Source organism: Nerophis lumbriciformis, linkage group LG31 (genome assembly GCF_033978685.3).
Source record: "Nerophis lumbriciformis linkage group LG31, RoL_Nlum_v2.1, whole genome shotgun sequence".
Classification (NCBI taxonomy): Eukaryota; Metazoa; Chordata; class Actinopteri; order Syngnathiformes; family Syngnathidae; genus Nerophis; species Nerophis lumbriciformis.
Window position 1 is genome coordinate 20980643 of NC_084578.2, and position 21858 is coordinate 21002500.

Genomic DNA, 21858 nt, shown 5'->3' on the forward strand with positions numbered 1-21858 from the left:
TACTTAACGTTCGAACTGGAAAACTTATTTTTTCATTTGGAATTTGATGCCTGCAACATGTTTCAAAAAAGCTGGCACTCGTGGCAAAAAAGACTGAGAAAGTTGAGGAATGCTCATCAAACACTTATTTGGAACATCCCACAGGTGAACAGGCTAATTGGGGACAGGTGGGTGCCATGATTGGGTATAAAAGCAGCTTCCATGAAATGCTCAGTCATTCCCAAACAAGGATGGGGCGAGGGTCACCACTTTGTGAACAAATGCGTGAGCAAATTGTCGAACAGTTTAAGAACAACATTTGTCAACCAGCTAATGCAAGGAATTTAGGGATTTCACCATCTACGGTCCGTAATATCATCATAAGGTTCAGAGAATCTGGAGAAATCACTGCACGTAAGCGATGATATTACGGACCTTTGATCCCTCAGGTGGTACTGCATCAAAAAAGCGACATCAGTGTGTAAAGGATATCACCACATTGGCTCAGGAACACTTCAGAAAACCACTGTCAGTAACTACAGTTGGTCGCTACATCTGTAAGTGCAAGTTAAAAGTCTACTATGCAAAGCGAAAGCCATTTATCAACAACACCCAGAAACGCCGCCGGCTTCGCTGGGCCTGAGCTCATCTAAGATGGACTGATGCAAAGTGGAAAAGTGTTCTGTGGTCTGATGAGTCCACATTACAAATTGTTTTTGGAAACTGTGGATGTCGTGTCCTCTGGACCAAAGAGGAAAAGAACCATCCGGATTGGTATAGGATCAAAGTTCAAAATCCAACATATGTGATAGTATGGGCTTGTATTAGTGCCCAAGGCATGGGTAACTTACACATCTGTGAAGGCACCATTAATGCTGAAAGGTACATACAGGATTTGGAGCAACATATGTTGCCATCCAAGCGACATCTTTTTCATGGACGCCCCTGCTTATTTCAGCAAGACAATGCCAAGCCACGTGTTACAACAGCGTGGCTTCATAGTAAAAGAGTGCGGGTACTAAACTGGCCTGCCTGTAGTCCAGACCTGTCTCCCATTGAAAATGTGTGGCGCATTATGAAGCCTAAAATACCACAACGGAGACCCCCGGACTGTTGAACAACTTAAGATGTACATCAAGCAAGAATGAAAAAGAATTCCACCTGAAAAGCTTCAAAAATTGGTCTCCTCAGTTCCCTAACGTTAACTGAGTGTTGTTAAATGGTAAAAATGCCCCTGTGCCAACTTTTTTGCAAAGTGTTGCTGCCATTAAATTCTATGTTAATTATTATTTGCACCAAAAAAAAGTGTGTTTCTCAGTTCCAACATTAAATATTTTGTCTTTGCAGTCTATTCACTTGAATAAAAGTTGAAAAGGTTTTGCAAATCATTGTATTCTCTTTTTTATTTACGGATTACACAATGTGCCGACTTCACCGGTTTTGAGTTTTGTAGGATGTTTTTGTAGCTTGTTTACTTCAGATGCTGTCAGTAGTCATTTGTTCAACTTCTTTAGTTATACCAGTGGTGTTCCTCAAGGTTCCATTTTAGGTCCTCTCTTTTTCAGCGCTTGGGCTATTTAACTGGAGGCCCGCTCGTTCAGTTAAAAAAAAACTTGACTCAACATTTTTGCAGCAGATTATCAAGAACACTAAAGTGCTGCGATGATCTCTGACTAGCATTTTTTTGCAGAAGGTCCTTGAAAACAGCGGAGCGCTACCGTAGCTCTGACAAAATAAATAGAGATAAATCAAATGTCTACTGTAGTGGACGCTGGAATATACAAAATAAGATTAATAGTGAATTGAATATTCCTCCCTTAAAGTTACCATTAATGTATAGAGATATTCATACTTTCTCCGAGGCAAATGTTTTTGCCAAACAAACAAAAAAACACAAGATACACATTTTGTGAATTGACACAAATTTACTTTCATGCAATGCAGTATAATAATTGATTTGAATCCCACAAAAAAACATTAACAAATGTTAACTCAAAGTATATAAAAACAAAACATGACAATATTTACTTTTTTTTTTTTTTCATTTTGATTTATATAACTGTATACTGGTTTATACTGAAAACAATCGATGGCCTTTTGAAATAGTCCTGACTTCTGGATTTCAAAAGAGGGGAAAAAGTATTAAAAAAAACAATTACCCAGCTACATTTTTTTAAGGCGTTCAGACTACACGGTGCAGCTACAGACTTCTACAAATTAGTCCAAACATTCTCCAACATCTGGTGTGGTTTTATTTCAATGTCCAACACAAATATGTCTCTGCTCCATGATGCCCAAAATCACAGCTACGAGCACATTTTTCCAGGGTGGGGTGCAGCTGTCAAAGCGGAGGCGTAAGGTAGTCGGACTTAAAAAAAAATAAAAAATAACAATCATTCCTGCTGTTTCTTTGCTAAACACATTGTGAGGTCCACCTTTACTATTTGGAGGATATGCAGAAATCTCAACCCCCAAAATTGGTCTACCAGCTGTGGCAACAAATGTAGCTTACCACCATCAATGTGTGAATGTGGAGTGAATGAATGGTGGGTTTTCAGTTCTCTCTGAAGCGCTTTGGGTGTCGAGAAAAGCGCTAAATAATCATCATCCCACCCGCGTACCAAACTGGTACGCATTCAGACTTTCTTCCTTAAAGGGACAGTAAATGAATGCTGTGTGCTTTTCAGGCCACACCCCACCTTTAAAGTGAGGAATCTGGATTTCGGACGTGTGCAAGACAAAATGATCAAACATCAGATCCGACGTTACACGTAATGACTTAAAGTGCTGGAGTAACAACAATCACAGTTGGAAACAACTACAACCAATTAAGAGGACTATACTAACAAGTAAACAAAAACTACAATTACAGTAGGTAGGACACTGGAATCCTTGGTGATGCAAAATTTGGAATGCTTCAAGGTGGATTATTGGATTCCCTCGTTTCCTTTCGCACCACATATGAACCTTGACTTTGGTAACTGAAAGCTATTGAAGTGGTTGCATAGGTTTTTCCTCACCTGCTAATAAGAATGGCACCTCCCATGGCACTGAAGACACACTTATTAAAAAAAAAAACCACAACCTGCATTTGCCGAACGCAGCCCGTTTTTCAACCCTTTAGAAACCGCAGAAGAAAAAAAAGAATCCCTCCGTTGTTTGGTTCAACTAAAAACCCTCCCAAGCCGTGCGAGCTGACACACGCTTGAAGCACCAAGGAAGTCACTGCAATGCGGGATGCATTTGTAAATGTGAGATGTGGCTGCTATACAGAGATGTACTTTTTCCACACATTCTTGTAGACAGTGTATTCGGAACGTAACGGCGCTGTATTTTCCCTCATTTCGTTACAGCCTTATTCCAAAATGGAATATATCCATTTTTGTCTTCAAGATTCTACATACAATAATACCCCATAATGATTGATTTTTATTTTGCAAATGTATTACAACTAGAGATGTCCGATAACATCGGACTGCCGATATTATCGGCCGATAAATGCTTTGAAATGTAATGTCGGAAATTATCGGTATCGGTTTGAAAAAGTACATTTTATGACTTATTAAAACGCCGCTGTGTACACGCTCGTAGAGCTCCAACAAACCTTAAAGGCACTGCCTTTGCGTGACGGCCCAGTCACATTACATCTACGGCTTTTCACAATGCAAGGCCTACTTGGTCAACAGCCATACAGGTCACACCGAGGGTGGCCGCATAAACAACTTTAACACTGTTACAAATATGCGCCACACTGTGAACCCACACCAAACAAGAATGACAAACCCATTTCGGGAGAACATCCGCACCGTAACACAACATAAACACAACAGAACAAATACCCAGAACCCCTTGCAGCACTAACTCTTCCGGGACACTACAATATACACCCGCCGCTACCACCGAACCCCCCCGAATTCGGAGGTCTCAAGGTTGGCGAGTATGCTCTAGTATACTCTGGACTGAAGCTGTGTGCCTTCATTGTTTTTGTAGCGGTTGTTTTGAGGCATGTTTAAAAAAAAATAATGCACTTTGTGAAAGTATAAGTGAAGTGAATTATATTTATATAGAGCTTTTCTCTAGTGCCTCAAAGCGCTTTACATAGTGAAACCCAATATCTTAGTTACATTTAAACCAGTGTGGGTGGCACTGGGAGCAGGTGGGTAAAGTGTCTTGCCCAAGGACACAACGGCAGTGACTTGGATGGCAGAAGCTGGGATCGAAACTGGAACCTTCAAGTTGCTGGCACGGCCAACCGAGCTATACCGCCCCAAGTATAGTATTTCCCATAGTTGTAATGGGTATTAGGATTATCTCAGAGAGAGCATGTCCCAAATTCCAAGCTGTTTTAAATAAATTGTGACTGTCGATTTTACAGTCAAACTTTACGTTTACAAAATTTTACAGCAAAATAGTGTTGTTTTTTTAACAACATTTTACTGTAAGTATAAAAACAGTAACGGAAAAAGCTGGCAGCTTAGTTGCCAGAATTTTACTATCAAATTTACATTGGTTTTTACAACATTATATTGTTAATGGAAAAGTTCCTTTTTTATTCTGGCAACTTAGCTGGCAGTTTTTCTACCGTAAACACAAATGTATCATTTTTCCATTTATAGTAATACACCGTTAAAAACAACAACCGTAGATTTTACAGTCAAAAATTGGCAGCTCAGTCAACATAATTTTAATGCAATAAACTGGTAGTTTTTTTAAATAAATTAATTTTACACCGTAAAATGTATTGTCATTTGTATTAATTTGATGGGTAGTTTGCTGTAAAGTTAAGTATTTTTATTTAGACAAAACATGTTTGGAAAGTATGATATACTGTAATATTTGTTGCAATATTGGATACTATTAAAGTTTAAAAGGTATGCAATTTCAAGCAGTACATATATTTTTCTGTCAAAATGAAAAAAAATCCATTACATTTAGTGAGAAAATATTAAGTACTTTATTAACTTATAATTTCCAGGTGTTTGCGGGCCAGATAATAAAGATAAAGTATCAATGATTGTCTCACACACACTAAGTGTGGTGAAATTATCCTCTGCATTTGACCCATCCCCTTGTTCACCCCCTGGGAGGGGAGGGGAGCAGTGAGCCGCAGCGGTGGCCGCGCCCGGGAATCATTTTGGTGATTTAAACCCCCAATTCCAACCCTTGATGCTGAGTGCCAAGCAGGGAGGTAATGGGTCCCATTTTTATAGTCTTTGGTATGGTTTGAACTCACGACCTACCGATCCCAGGGAGGACACTCTTAACCACAAGGCCACCGAGCAGGTTATAATATGATGTCGCGGGCCCTGGGCCTTGAGTTTGACACCTGTGATCGAATATGTTAATCTAATATTCCCATCTAACCTGATGGCGCTGGAGAAGGGCTGCAAAGAGAAATGGGCAAAACTACCCAAAGATAGGTGTGCCAAGCTTGTGGCATCGTGTTCAAAAAGACGTTGAGGCTGTAATTGCTGCCAAAGGTGCATCAACAAAGTGTTGAGCAAAGGCTGAGAATACTTATTTATATGTACTTTTTTGTATTTAAAAAAAAAAAAAAAAGTTCACACTGTCTGTAGAATTTTGAGGACAGAATTGAATTAAATAAATTTTGGGAAAAGGCTGTAACATAACAAATTGTGGCAAAAGTGAAGTGCTGTGAACACTATCCGGATGTGCTGTATTTTAAATCACAAAGTTGATGCAGTCTGTTGGGACTATCATCTTTTACTGTCACTTAAAATCGTCCCTGGCGCACGCTAAATAATTGGGCTACAATAAACTCACTGGTGCACACACTCCTGAACATAAGCTTTCTCATGCGACAAGAATCCCTCCACCGGCTGCGTGTGAGAGAGTCAGTCAAGTATCGGTGTACACTGCAAGGCTTTGGACAGCGACGTTAGACAATGGTGGGAGACGAGGCGACGTCGTCCGCCTCCGCCTTCCGCTCCGGCGAGCAGCAGAGGAACAGACGACTGCCCAGACTCTTGAAGGCAAATCTAAAGTACATGATGTGACCCATGGCCACGAAGGAGACGGAGATGATGACCAGCAGACCGAAGGCTTCCTGGTTTGGTGCCAGAATCACCATGATGAAGTGCAGCAGGTCTAAGAGGTAATTCATGGAGTTCTGGACGCCGTTGATCACACCTCGCTCGGATTCCATCACATTCTCCTGGATGAGCTGAGTCACAGTCAGGTCAAAGGACCAAAGCCCTGTGAAGAAAAAGCGCCACGGTCAGAGTCAGGACAATGACTTTGTTGGGGACATATTGCGATATTATTGGCGTCAAGGGTTAGAGTTATTGCACTGACACCTGTAGTAAAGTCACCGAAGACTTGCGTAAACTGCGATTCAAGTTGTGAAACCAATAACATCACCCTTTATAAGTCATCCATTCATTTTTTACCACTTATCCTGTAGGACGGTACCATCAAAATTGCGGCCCGGAGCAGATTTCTTTCACACGTTCTAAAAATACTATTACAAAAACTAGTGCTGTGAAATGATTACCATATTTTTCGGACTATAAGTTTGGACGTGGGTGCGACTTATACTCAGGAGCGACTTATGTGTGAAATTATTAACACATTACCGTAAAATATCAAATAATATTATTTAGCTTATTCACGTAAGAGACTAGACGTATAAGATTTCATGGGATTTAGCGATTAGGAGTGACAGATTGTTTGGTAAACGTATAGCATGTTCTATATGTTATAGTTATTTGAATGACTCTTACCATAATGTTACGTTAACATAGAGTTGGTTATTTATGCGTCATATAACGTACACTTATTCAGCCTGTTGTTCACTATTCTTTATTTATTTTAAATTGCCTTTCAAATATCTATTCTTGCTGTTGGGTTTTATCAAATACATTTCCCCCCAAAAATGCAACTTATACTCCAGTGCGACTTATTTATGTTTTTTTCCTTCTTTATTATGCATTTTCGGCTGGTGCGACTTATACTCCGGAGCGATTTATAGTCCGAAAAATATGGTAGTTATTTTGATCAGATTAATCACACTTTTGAAGTTAAAATAATCATAATATTTGACTGGTTATTACTTGTGTGCATAATTTGACTTATTTTAACTTAAAAAAAAACAACCCAATATTTGGACAATTTTATTGTTAGAATTAGAGATGTCCGATAATATCGGACTGCCGATACTATCGGCCGACAAATGTTTTAAAATGTAATATCGGAAATTATCGGTATCGGTTTCAAAAAGTAAAATGTATGACTTTTTAAAACGCCGCTGTACGGAGTGGTACACGGACGTAGGGAGAAGTACAGAGCTCCAATAAACCTTATAGGCACTGCCTTTGCGTGCCGGCCCAATCACATAATATCTACGGCTTTTCACACACACAAGTGAATGCAAGGCCTACTTGGTCAACAGCCATACAGGTTACACTGAGGGTGGCCATATAAACAACTTTAACGCTGTTATAAATATGTGCCCCACTGTGAACCCACAGCAAACAAGAATGACAAACACATTTCGGGAGAACATCCACACCGTAACACAACATAAACACAACAGAACAAATACCCAGAACCCCTTGCAGCACTAACTCTTCCGGGACGCTACAATATACACCCCCCGCTATCCCCCCCCCCACCCCCCACCTCACCTCAACCCCCCAACCCCCAACCCCCAACCACGCCCACCTCAACCTCATGCTCTCTAAGAGAATGTCCCAAATTCCAAGCTCCTGTTTTGAGGCATGTTAAAAAAAATAATGCACTTTCTGACTTCAATAATAAATATGGCAGTGCCATGTTGGCATTTTTTTTCCATTACTTGAGTTGATTTATTTTGGAAAACCTTGTTACGTTGTTTAATGCATCCAGCGGGGCATCACAACAAAATTAGGCATAATAATGTGTTAATTCCACGACTGTATACATCGGTTGATATCGGAATCGGTAATTAAGAGTTGGACAATATCGGATATCAGCAAAAAAGCCATTATCGGACATCTCTAGTTAGAATGTCACCAAGAAATGTTTTTATTTATATAAAATATTTGGTAACACTTTAGTATGGGGAACATATTCTAAGTAACAAAGATTTAATTTAGAGTTATTTTGGACACTAGGGGAACATATAAGGGTTAGGGTTAGGGTTGCTAATAAGCAATAATTCTGAGGTTATTGAGGGAAGACTCTTAGTTAATGGCTTACTGGTTGTATAATAAGGCCATGCAAAAGGCATTAATAAGTACTTAATGACTAATTAAGAGCCAATATGTTACTAATTTGCATGTTATTAAACAACTAATTAATGGTGAATATGTTCCCAATACTAAAGTGTTACCAAATATTTTTTAAATATTTTACCTAAAATATATTTGCTCAAAATTTGCCAACATTTTTACTTTGGCCAAGAGCTGGTGGGCAGCTTAGGACAGAGTCAGCTCTATTGGTTGCTTCGTTGGGTCTGTTCCTGTCTCTGGCCGTGAGGCCCCCCCTTACCGGCAGGCGATGGCGTAGAGCAGGGGTGTCAAACTCATTTTAGATCGGGGGCCACATGGAGAAAAATCTACTCCCAAGTGGGCCGGACTGGTAAAATCACGGCACGATAACTTAAAAATAAAGATAACTTCAGATTGTTTTCTTTGTTTAAAAACAGAACAATCACATTCTGAGATTGTACAAATCATAATGTTGTTGCAGCCCACATTATTTCTTCCTCTGAAACAGTGAAGAAGCCCCAAACGATTGACGTCATGTTTGTTTACAATGAGCTCAGGATCAGGTTGCGACAAAAGTAGGAGAAAAGGAGCGCTCGATTTGCTCACCCGGACCCACCTACAGCAAAGTACGGGTAATGTTACCTTTTTGGAGTATAGTTTTGTTTCATTAGTTATCTGAACTATTTTTTAATGTTATCGGATTTAGTGGGCGGCCGAGGGTGGAGTCGGCTCTCTTGGTTGCTTTGATGGGTCTGCTCCTGTCTCTGGCCATGCTCCCCCCACCCCAGCAGACGATGGCGTGGAACACCACAGTGTATATGTTCCTCCCCCAACCCCGCCCAGCGTTCGGGGATTAATCAAGTATTTCTGATTCTGGTCTGCTGTAGAGGATGCTGGTTCTCCAGAATATACAAGATAAGTCTAGTAGTGAAGAGAAAATGTGGAAATGTGGCTTCCTAAAACATCCATTCATCCATTTTCTACCGCTTGTCCCTTTTGGGGTCGCGGGGGGTGCTGGAGCCTATCTCAGCTGCATTCGGGCGGAAGGCGGGGTACACCCTGGACAAGTCGCCACCTCATCGCAGGGCCAACACAGATAGACAGACAACATTCACACTCACATTCACACACTAGGGACCATTTAGTGTTGCCAATCAACCTATCCCCAGGTGCATGTCTTTGGAGGTGGGAGTAGTACCCGGAGGGAACCCACGCAGTCACGGGGAGAACATGCAAACTCCACACAGAAAGATCCCGAGCGCAGGATCGAAGTGAAGTGAAGTGAAGTGAATTATATTTATATAGCGCTTTTCTCTAGTGACTCAAAGCGCTTTACATAGTGAAACCCAATATCTAAGTTACATTTAAACCAGTGTGGGTGGCACTGGGAGCAGGTGGGTAAAGTGTCTTGCCCAAGGACACAACAGCAGTAACTAGGATGGCGGAAGTGGGAATCGAACCTGGAACCCTCAAGTTGCTGGCACAGCCACTCTACCAACCGAGCTATGCTGCCCCAGAACCCAGGACTACTAAAACAATTCAGTTGAATATACCTGTTATAGACCACTAATGGTAACATAAGATAGCAGGTGATATTATAATTTTTGGATATGATCTTTATCATCCCTAACAGTGCTTAGGAACAAACCAGCATCTCTCTAGCAATGGTCCCAATATTCATGTTTTTGCCAGATTTCAAGCTTCACTCCTTACAAAGTAAAACTATGGAGGACTGAGCTACAGCAATGAAATACTGTTACTTACCAACCCTCGCAGCAATGACACCAGCAAACAGCAAGCTAACAGACATGTAGGTCTTCAGCATTGGCAGATCTTCAGCTGGTGCACTAGTGGTCGTAGCATTTCCACCAAAGATGCCCGTGAGGCCCTGGTCGAGCTCAGGCAGCATCTTCTCTCCCATGATGTGACTGTAAAGGTCCTGGAAAGGCGAGACGCTGAGGTCTAAAGGGCTCCCCGGCGCAAAGACTGAGGCGACGCACAGCATGAGACAAGAGAGCTGAGCTATGCCGGAGATGAAGCCGGTGCGGACCAAGCCACACTTCTTGCGCACCCACGTGAAGGCGACGGTGCCACAGATGCCCGACACTGCCGAGGCTCCCATCAGCAGACTGAGGATTGAGCCGTTGAGGCCTTGTGTGTAGGCGTAGCCTGTGGTGATGCAGTCGAATCCAAGTACTGTCATGTAGAGAAAAGCTAAGGACATTCCAGCGAAGAAAATGCTCTGGTTGTAGTAGGCCACCCAACCGGCCTTGAAGGTGCGCAGGGGTTCGGCCACCTGATAACAGCAGCCTCGCTGTTTCGGGGAGTCGGGCTTGACCACCACTGCGGTTTCATTCATTAGTGGCCGGGATGACTCCTCAGGACTTTGGCCGTTCTCTGATTCTGCAAGAAAGCAGTCTGGATTAGTAAACAGGCCTTCAAAAACCAAGGGGTTATATTGCCCAATGTTATATTATAACATTGTTAGTTTTGAAGAAAGTTCTGGAGAAAAATCAGATTCATGATTTACAAGATAGACAGATCCTAATCTCATACAGGTAACATTTGCTAAGATTCCCCAGTCTGTAAGCAACCCTCAACCGTATGCATCTATCAGTAGAAACTACAAAACCCAAAACCAGTGAAGTTGGCACTTTGTGTAAATCGTAAATAAAAACAGAATACAATGATTTGCAAATCTTTTTCAACTTATATTCAATTGAATAGACTGCAAAGACAAGATATTTAATGTTTGAACAACACTCAGTAAATGTTTGGGTGAAGCTTTTCAGGTGGAATTCTTTCCCATTCTTGCTTGATGTACAGCTTAAGTTGTTCAACAGTCCAGGGTCTCCGTTGTCGTATTTTAGGCTTCATATTGCGCCACACATTTTCAATGGGAAACAGGTCTGGACTATAGGCAGGCCAGTCTAGTACCCGCACTCTTTTTCTATGAAGCCATGCTGTTGTAACACGTGGCTTGGCATTGTCTTGCTGAAATAAGTCCATGATAACGTAGCTTGGATGGCAACATGTTTCTCCAAAACCGGTATGTACCATTCAGCATTAATGGTCCCTTCACAGATGTGTAAGTTGCCCATGCCTTGGCCACTAATACACCTCCATACCATCACAGATGCTGGCTTTTGAACTTCGCGCCTATGACAATCCGGATGGTTCTTTTCCTTTTTGTTCCGGAGGACACGACATCCACATCCAAACAATTTGAAATGTGGACTCGTCAGACCACAGAACACTTTTCCACTTTGCATCAGTCCATCTTAGATGAGCTCGGGCCCAGCGAAGCCGGCTATGTTTCTGGGTGTTGTTGATAAATGGCCTTGGCTTTGCATAGTAGACTTTTAACTTGCACTTACAGATGTAGCGACCAACTGTAGTTACTGACAATGGTTTTCTGGAGTGTTCCTGAGCCCATGTGGTGATATCCTTTACACACTGATGTCGCACGTAAGGAACGCTTACGTGCAGTGATTTCTCCAGATTTTCTGAACCTTTTGATGATATTATGGACCGTAGATGGTGAAATCCCTAAATTTCTTGCAATAGCTCGTAGAGGAATGTTGCTCTTAAACTGTTCGAAAAAATTTGCGCACGCATTTGTTCAAAGTGGTGACCCTCGCCCCATCCTTGTTTGTGAATGAATGAGCATTTCATGGAAGCTGCTTTTATACCCAATCATGGCCCCCACCTGTTCCCAATTAGCCTGTTCCCCGGGATATTCCAAATAAGTGTTTGATGAGCATTCCTCAACTTTCTCAGTCTTGTTTGCCACATGTGCCAGATTTTTTGAAACATGTTGCAGGCATCAAATTCCAAATTAGCTATTTTTTGAAAAAAAAATAGTTTTCCAGTTCAAATGTTAAGTATCTTGTATTTGCAGTCTGTTCAATTGAATATAGGTTGAAAACGATTTGCGAATCATTGTATTCTGTTTTTATTTACGATTTACACAACGTGGCATCTTCACTGGTTTTGGGTTTTGTAATACATGAAAACTGTAAGACCAGACTGTTAACCTTTAATGTTTTTTTTTTCCAGATATCCTCTCATTCTGTTAAAATAAACCTACAAGAAAAAGTTATGAACTGTTCATGTCTTTACTTCCAAAACCAGCAAAGGATGAAGCCCTCTTTCCCCATACTCTCGGTACCTTTCGAAGGGCTGAGCTGTTTGAGCTCCTGCTGTTCATGCTGCTCTTTCTGACCAGCTTTCACAGCCAGTGCCGGCGTCTTCTGGTAGACCTTCCACAGCAGCATGTACTCCAGACACATGGAGCACAGGTTCCAGCCCGAGATGAAGCCACAGCCGATAAAATGGGATCCAAAGGCCATTATCTGGCCCACAAGCATAGGAGCCAGGATGTTGGTCAGCTGGTCAATAATCCGCACTGTGGCGTTCATGTCTAATGTGTGCAGGAAAGAGAATGCGGACAAATGAACATTGTCCCAATGTATTTCTGTAGCCGTCGTACTTTTTACATTGAACAAGCATGACACAGCACTAGCTACAGTCGTGGTCAAAAGTTGACATCACATGGGCAAAGATAAGACCTTCTGGAGGAAAGTTCTGTGGTCAGATGAAACAAAAATTTAGCTGTTTGGACACAATACCCAGCAATATGTTTGGAGGAGAAAAGGTGAGGCCTTTAATCCCAGGAACACCACACCTACCGTCAAGCATGGTGGTGGTAGTATTATGCTCTGGGCCAGGGCAATGACCCCAAACACACATCAAAAGTTGTAAAGGAATGGCTAAATCAGGCTACACTTAAGGTTTTAGAAAGGCCTTCCCAAAGTCCTGACTTGTGGACAATGCTGAAGAAACAAGCCCATGTCAGAAAACCAAGAAATGTAACTGAACTGCACAAATTTTCTCAAGAGGAGTGATCAATAATTCAACCAGAAGCTTGTGGATGGCTACCAAAAGCGCCTTATTGCAGTGAAACTTGCCAAGGGACATGTAACCAAATATTAACATTGCTGTATGTATACTTTTGACGTAGTAAATTTGGTCACATTTTCAGTAGACCCATAATAAATTCATAAAAGAACCAAACTTCGTGAATGTTTTCTGTGATCAACAAGTATGTGCTCCAATCACTCTATCACAAAAAAAAAAGAGTTGTGGAAATTATTGGAAACTCAAGACAACCATGACATTATGTTCATTACAAGTGTATGTAAACTTTTGACCACGACTGTATGTAGAGTAGCGTAAGGACATAAAATGTAAAAAGGAGTCTAAATTGAGGGTCAAAGTCTGACGCAGTGAACATACGTGATAAAGGATCACGTGAAGTCCACGTGAAGCACAAACACTGACCTGCCAACTTGCTGCTGTCCTGACCTGCAACAACCACCACCCAGTCCCTCTGGATGGTGATGGATGTCGCGGTGCTAGCAAGGTTGGCGATATTGGCAATGCTGATCACCAGGATGTAGCAGGTGGTCTGAAAAACGGGAAAATTGGGGTTACTCATCACATGGTAAATGGTAAATGGGTTGTACTTGTATAGCGCTTTTCTACCTTTTTAAGGAACTCAAAGCGCTTTGACACTATTTCCACATTCACCCATTCACACACACATTCACACACTGATGGCGTGTGAATGTGTTACTAACCTAAAATTCCGGACTACTTTTTTCCTATGCTTTGAAACCTGCGGCTTATAAAACGGTGCAGCTAAATTAAGAATTTTGCTCTGCTAACGGCCACATTGCAAATAGTTTTCATAAAACCCAAGCAAAGACACTGAAACGGTGTGTCATTGTTTGTGCTATGGCACCATCTTTTGGATGAGTTTTCTCACTGCAGGTGCTGCGGGGTGAACGTCTACAGTATTTCCTTTGGTTTAGAGCTTTCAACCAGACGTACAAGTGCCGTTTCATCTACTAGTCTTCCATAGCGTTTCTACTCGTATGGATTATTCTTTCATCACTCCAAGCAACATCCATCCATCCATTTTCTACCACTTGTCCCTTTTGGGGTGGCGGGGGGTCCTGCACTTGTAAGTTCAACAATATAATTAAAACAACTCATAGTTACTAAACCGTAATGTAATCAAGCTGGCATTGTTAGCATTAGCCAATATGCTAACATGTTTGCAAGTGTCTGTGTTAGTATTATTAACTTAAAATGGCATTCTTTTTGTATTGTTTCAGTTTCACAAACTCAGTAAATTCACCAAGATATAACCGTGGAGTTACTGAGTCTCTTTAGCTGATTGGAGAGCTAGCTTCCGCAGCTAGTGGGTCCATGACGATGGCTTCTGTTTTGTTTGATCAGTCGTTTTACTGCCGTATTACAGGCAGTACATAAACATGTACGAAATATTTCTGTGTAAATACCTGACTTCACAATGCATATATTTGTGGCTTGTAGTTCAATGCGGTTAATGTGAAGTGAAGTGAATTATATTTATATAGCGCTTTTCTCTAGTGACTCAAAGTGCTTTACATAGTGAAACCCACTATCTAAGTTAACTTTAAACCAGTGTGGGGGGCACTGAGAACAGGTGGATAAAGTGTCTTGCCCAAGACACAACGGCAGTGATTAGGATGGCGGAAGCGGGGATCGAACCTGGAACTCTCAAGTTGCTGGCACGGCCGCTCTACCAACCGAGCGTAAGGAAAAATATATATTTTTCGTCTCAAATTTAGTGTGCTCTATAGTCAAAAATACATTTACCGTACATAAAAAAATAAATTTTTATAAAACAAATGTGTGCAAAGGCGAATAATTTTTTTTTTTAAACAGGCCTTTCTGGCTGGGATTCGAGCACCAATTTTAATCGAAGTAAAAATAATGTCCAATACACCGAAATGTAATAGATTCTTCTGTGCCCCAAATGGACTTTTTAGTTATTTATTTGTAATGGTCATTGATCTAATTGATACCACATTTACAATGCATACATATACATATTTATTTACATACGGTCGGAGAGGTGATATAATAGATAGAGATGCGTTGTATATTTGATTTGAAAAAAAAAATAAAAAAATCGCAAAATCCTGGAGGGACTGATGTGTGTGTGTGTGTGTGTGTGTGTGTATATATATATATATATATATATATATATGTATATACACACATACATACATACACATACATATATATATATATATATATATATATATACACACATACATACATACACATACATATATATATATATATATATATATATATATATATATATATATATATATATATATATATATATATATATATATATATATATATATATATATATATATATACACACACACACACACACACACACACACATCAGTCCCTCCAGGATTTTGCGATGTCGCGAGCGCACCAATTCATGCAAATTGGATAAATGCCCAGAAATGATATGCATCCTAGCACCTTCCACGCAAATTTTAACCAATCAAATTTGTCTAAACTGTCTAATCAAAACATGTTTGTTTCTTTTGTGGAGATGTAACAAACTATTTATTGCTGAAACAGCACATAGCGCTCACCTACAGTACTGCCAGTTCCTGTCTACGGCACTAAGCCTTCTGGGTAATGTTATATATAAACATTTAGCAACACACTGGCGATGGAGATGGACACTCAGATCTACGTGTCCCTTGCCTGTTGATTTACTTTGTTGCTGCATGGAACAGATCATTGTGTGGATGCAAAACAATTTTCTTCAGCATAACTCAGACAAAACAGAAATCATTGTGTTTGGCCCACAGAAGCAAAGAGAAACTCTTATTTCTTCAGACCCTTTCCCCAAAACCTAATAATCAGGTTAGAAATCTAGGGGTAATAATGGAGCAACTTTAGCAGACACATTAAGTCAATAACATTGGCAGCTTTTTACCACCTGAAAAACATTGCCAAAATCAGAGGAATAATGTCTAAATCAGACTTAGAAAGACTAATCCATGCCTTTGTCTCCAGAAGATTAGACTAATGTGATAACCTTCTCACTCTAAACAAGCTGTAAAGCAGCTGCAGTACATCCAAAATGCTGCTGCTCGAGTCCTGACTAGAACCAGGAAATATGACCGCATTAATCCAGTGCTTGGGTCACTGCACTGGCTTCCTGTTGCTCAGAGAATAGACTTTAAAACAGCTCTGCTCGTGTAAAAGTCTTTTCATGGTCTTGTGCCAAAGTACATTTCTGACATGTTGGAGCCATATGAACCATCTCGAACCCCGAGAACCTCAGGAAGTGGTCTCCTGCTGGTGCTTAGAGTCAGGAGTCCCAAACATGGTGAAAGTACATTTCAGTTTTATGTTCCTAAAACCTGGAATATTTTATGTGAGACGGGCCTCAACGTTGGCAATGTTCAAATCTAGTCACTTTTATTTAATTGTGCATATAGCAACTGAAAGTATGTTATTTACACAGTTTGATTGATTTAAATTTTAATTAACTCTGATGGTTTTTACAACGATTGTATTTTCTGAGTTTAATTTAAAATATTTTTTCTATTTTTATTTTTGCCTTCTTTTAATTTTCTGTAACGCACTTTGATTGTCCTTGTGTACAAATTGTTTTCTATAAATGAACAATATATATATATATATATATATATATGTATATATATATATATATATATATATATATATATACACTTTTTTTTTTTTTTTTTGCAATGCTGATCCAGTAAAAAAGCATACATTCCACCATTCTGGAAATGCAAACTCATTTTTCCAAGTTCAAAAAAATTCCAGGATTTTCCAGAATTCCTGCTTTTCCAAAGCCCTATTTGCACCCTTTTTTCTGGCGACTACTACGTCCACATTTTTCAATGCATTTCAACCGTTCCACCGTCAAAACATTTCTCTTAATCAGGACAAAAAACAAAAAATTCCCGGTTTTCCCGAAATTCCAGGAATTCCGTAATACCATTTCTCAATTCAACATGTTACTCCTTCAACATTTCTCAACCGATTTGAAAAATGTCAACATCAACCTTATAAACTTATTCAGACCATTCAAGTTGTTACAATTTTCCCAAAAATTCCCGCTTTTTCCTGAAATTCCCAATTTTTTCTAAAATTCCCATTGAAATCAATTCTCACATTTTCCATCTGATTCAAACCGTTCCAACTTCAAAATATTCAGCCTGTTCAGGAATTGTGTGCTCTTCTTCAACAATTCAAAAAAAAATTCCCAAATTTCCCATAATTCCTTTTTTTGGGGGTTTTCCCCATTCAAAAATGAATTGGCCATTTTTCAAACTTCCACAATTCCCACATTTTTCAAACCATTCCACCTTCAACACATTCAACTCATCCTGGACATTCAAACTACTATTTTTCTACATTCAACAAATTTCCAGGAATTCCCGGTTATTGGTAACCTATTTCCACCCTTAAGTTCGACTACTACTTTCACATTTTTCAACCCATTTCAACCGTTCCACCGTCAAAACACTCCTCATATTCAGGACAAAAAACAACTAGAGAAATTCCCGGTTTTCCCGAAATTCCAGGAATTTCTCAATTAAAAACTTTTACTAATTCAACATTTCTTGACCGATTTAAAACAATTCCAACACCAACCAATTCAGCTCATTCAGGACATTCATGCTCCTAATAATTTTCAAAAAAATCCCGCTTTTCTCAAAATTTCCAGGAAGTTCCCATTGAAATGAATGTGGCATTTTTCCAAGTTGCACAATTCCCACATTTTTCAACCTATTCAAACCCATTCCAACATCAACACATTCCACTCATCATGGACATTCAAACTAACACTTTCCCAAGTTCCAAACCAAATTCCAGTTTCCCTGGAAATTCAAACTCTTCAACATTCAAACCATTCCAACATTCAAACTATTTCAGCGTTTAAACGATTCCAACATTTAAACCATTTCTACATTCATCCTACGTTCCAATTGCATTTCAGTTCAGCGTCAGTTTTTCAACATTCAAACCCTTCCAACATTCAAACTAAGTGAAGTGTGATGATAAGCTCTCATAGTCTCTCATCTACTAACAAAAATGACCGCTATAGATTGCTCCCAATACTTCACAAATGTTCTTAACATGCTAAGATAAATGTTTTGGAACATGAATGGATGTTTAAGATGGACAAACACTTCTCAAGTGTAAAATAAATGTGTGAGATGTCCACAATTTGTGAACGACAGAGCAGGACAAACCTGCTTCTTTCTGTAATTACAAGTAATTTGAATGCCTGTCTGTCTATCTGTGTTGGCCCTGCGATGAGGTGGTGACTTGTCCAGGGTGTACCCCGCCTTCCGCTTGAGTACAGCTGGGATAGGCTCCAACACTCCCGCGACCCCAAAAGGGGCAAGCGGTAGAAAATGGGTGGATGGATACTACCACTAAATAATATCTAAAAGGCTAATATTTATCAATGAAAGTATGGAGAAGCTGCTGATGGTGTTATTGACAGAGAAGCGACTGGAAGGAGAAACCGCAGAAGTCCACTCTCCAAGGTAAATACTGTACATTACTATTATTTCATCAAACCATTATAGTTGTTTGTAGTACATTATATTGCATTGCTTTTACACAATATTTCTTACGGAAAAGTTAGTTTTCCTGTTAAAAAACAGGTTACATGTTAAAATGTTGATGTTTTGGGGGGAGCATGCACCAATTAAATCGATTTCCAATGATTTTATTGGGAGATGTTAATATAAGATACAAGTGTTTTGAGTTAAGCGCAGCATCACAGAGCCAATTAAGACTTAGCAAAAACAAATGTTTTTAAAACGTATAAGGGTCCGATTAATTAAATGCATATTTATATGCTAATTTCAAAGGTTTGAACACACAAAGTGGCTTATTGTGATTATTATTTTTTTAAATGGCACATGACAACAAAAGTAATGCTGCACTTGTGACTTTTTTCAGGGTGCTAAGGTTTAGAATATATCAGTGTGAAGATGGTTCAGTCACTTGTGTACTAAGTGGACTAACTTTGTTTACCATATGCACTGCCAAACACACACAGCTGCTGTGGTCAGAATAGCAACCAAAGAAATGCACCAACAGGCCAGGCTACATTTCACTGTGTGTCATATGACAAGCCTTGAAGAACCTGCTGACTCCGCAGCGCTAAGACACGCATTCTTCTCTTTGGCCAGTGTTCTCCACCCCCACCGTACGCACGAACACACACTGGCTGGCCCTGTAAACTCTTTCACATGGGGAAAATCTTAAATCACAACATGGCCCCACAAATGCAAAGGGCCTCTCTTTTGACAAATGGAACCACTTGGGCATCTGGATGGTGCAAAATCAGGCGTGAACCGTTACAGTAAGGAAGCGAATGAGAAGTCGCATAGTTCAACAAGTGTAAACACGTGTCTCGCACTCACAATTGCTATTGTCCACACGTTTCTGAAATTCTTTCTTGCTTTTTTTGTGTTTGGGTCTTGGTTTGAGGGTCCTTGTCATGCTCAATAAGCAAAAAATACAAATTAAATCTGCGAGCAGCGTTGAGCTGAGGGTCACGCGACACACCCGGCATGCGTGACCCTTGCGGTCACGTCCTTCCTGATGCCCTGACCCACCACCAAAAATGTTGGGACCTCCAAAATATGAGATTTTTCGGCATATCTGACGCGCCTGCAAAATATGGGGACTTTTCATGCATGTTAAAAGCCTCAAAAAGGCGTTGAAACGTATAGAAGAAATACCCTGGCAATTTCAATAGGGCCCTTGCGGTGCTCTGCATCGCACCTACTGTACGTGTTCGGGACTTAATTAAGTAAAATGACATAAAATAAATTGACATTAACTTAAAACAAAACTAAAATAAAGTAAAACACTTCAGACTTTCATCATTTGTAGCAATTAGGATCAAGATCTGAACGTGTGAAACCGTGTTATTAACGTTTCGTGTTTTGTGGCGAACCATCAGATCAAAGTTTGCCGCCATGCCACGCCGATATCCCATCATTTGCAAAACAGTTTTTGCAATTCATCATCACCCATCAGTTTAGTAACTGTTTCTGATCACCTAAAGTGCAGAAATGACAAATTGCCCGTGATGGCGTGGGGCAGATTTCGCCGCTAAGCTCCACCCACTACAAGTTAGTAGGAACAGGTACTGACCCATCGGGCACCTAAGGGTGTCACCATCATCATTTCTACCAAATAGGATTAAGATCTGAATTTGTGGAGCAGAGTTTTTAACGTTTTGAGTTTTGCGGCAAATCATTGGAGCAATGTTTGTCTCCATACCAAGCCCACATTGTACTGTATGGCGTGGGCAAAATTTGTTCGCAATTTATCATCACCTTTATGTGTAGTAATCTGTCATTTTTACCACACTGTATTTGGCCAAAGTCCCAAGGAGGAAAAATAGCCAAAAACCATCGGAGCCCAGTTTGGCGCCATACGACGCCTACAACTTATGGCGTAGGAAAAATATGTTTGCAATTTATCATCGCCTATATGTTTAGTTTCTGTAATTTTAACCGAGATTTATTTGGTCCAAGTCCCTCGGTGGGGTTCGTTGAAGTACGACCCCATTTTTTTCGACGAAAAATGGAAGACGAAAACCAAGATGGCCGACTTCCTGTTCGTTTTCAGGTGTCGGTTCCTGAGACATTTATGTGCGTCCCGTCATGATAGACGTTTCCTGCCATTTTCGTGTCAACACATGGTAGGAGGGGCTATTTTATTTTTTTAAAAGGTGGTGCTCGAGAGCCAAATTTTAAATTTAATTTTTGGAACTCCCAAATTATAACATGTTTCGCCATAAGTGACGGGCCTGCAAAATATGGGGACTTTTCGTGCACGCTAAGGGCCTTAAAAAGGCGTCCAAACGTATAGAAGAAAAAAAAACATCAATTTCAACTAGAAGAGGAAATTCCTGAAGGAATTGCGTGTGAATGCTCCAATGCTGAAGTTGAACTGAAATTCTGACAGAATGTAATATGAATGTAAGAATAGTTTGAATGTTGGAATGGTTTGAATGTTGAAAAACTGACGCTGAACTGAAATGCAAATGGAACGTAGGATGAATGTATAAATGGTTTAAATGTTGAAATCGTTTAAACGCTGTAATAGTTTGAATGTTGGAATGGTTTGAATGTTGAAGAGTTTGAATTTCCAGGGAAACTGGAATTTGGTTTGGAACTTGGGGAAAGTGTTAGTTTGAATGTCCAGGATGAGTGGAATGTGTTGATGTTGGAATGGTTTGAATAGGTTGAAAAATGTGGGAATTGTGCAACTTGGAAAAATGCCACATTCATTTCAATGGGAACTTCCTGGAAATTTTGAGAAAAACGGGATTTTGTTGAAAATTATTAGGAGCATGAATGTTCTGAATGAGTTGAACTGGTTGGTGTTGGAATTGTTTTAAATCGGTCAAGAAATGTTGAATTAGTAACAGTTTTTGATTTAAAAAATTCCTGGAATTTCGGGAAAACCGGGAATTTCTCTAGTTCCTTAACCAACTTGGTTTTTGTCCTGAATATGAGGAGTCTTTTGACGGTGGAACGGTTGAAATGGGTTGAAAAATGTGAAAGTAGTAGTCGAACTTAAGGGTGGAAATAGGTTACCAAAAACCGGGAATTCCTGGAAATTTGTTGAATGTAGAAAAATAGTAGTTTGAATGTCCAGGATGAGTTGAATGTGTTGAAGGTGGAATGGTTTGAATAATGTGGGAATTGTGGAAGTTTGAAAAATG

The 21858-nt window shown here is 40.0% G+C and overlaps 1 protein-coding gene across 1 annotated transcript in view; it reads right to left on the reverse strand.

The window, feature by feature from the left end:
* Positions 1–1884: 1884 nt before the first annotated feature.
* Positions 1885–21858, reverse strand: part of slc40a1 (solute carrier family 40 member 1) — a 35258-nt gene continuing 15284 nt past the window's right edge. Inside the window, exons 5-8 of the mRNA XM_061926483.2 lie at positions 13533–13659; positions 12361–12612; positions 9954–10592; positions 1885–6195 (exon numbers count right to left, since the gene is read on the reverse strand). Of these exons, the coding sequence (XP_061782467.1) occupies positions 5879–6195; positions 9954–10592; positions 12361–12612; positions 13533–13659 (1335 nt within the window). The 3' untranslated portion in view covers positions 1885–5878. The remainder of the gene's footprint in view (positions 6196–9953; positions 10593–12360; positions 12613–13532; positions 13660–21858) is intronic.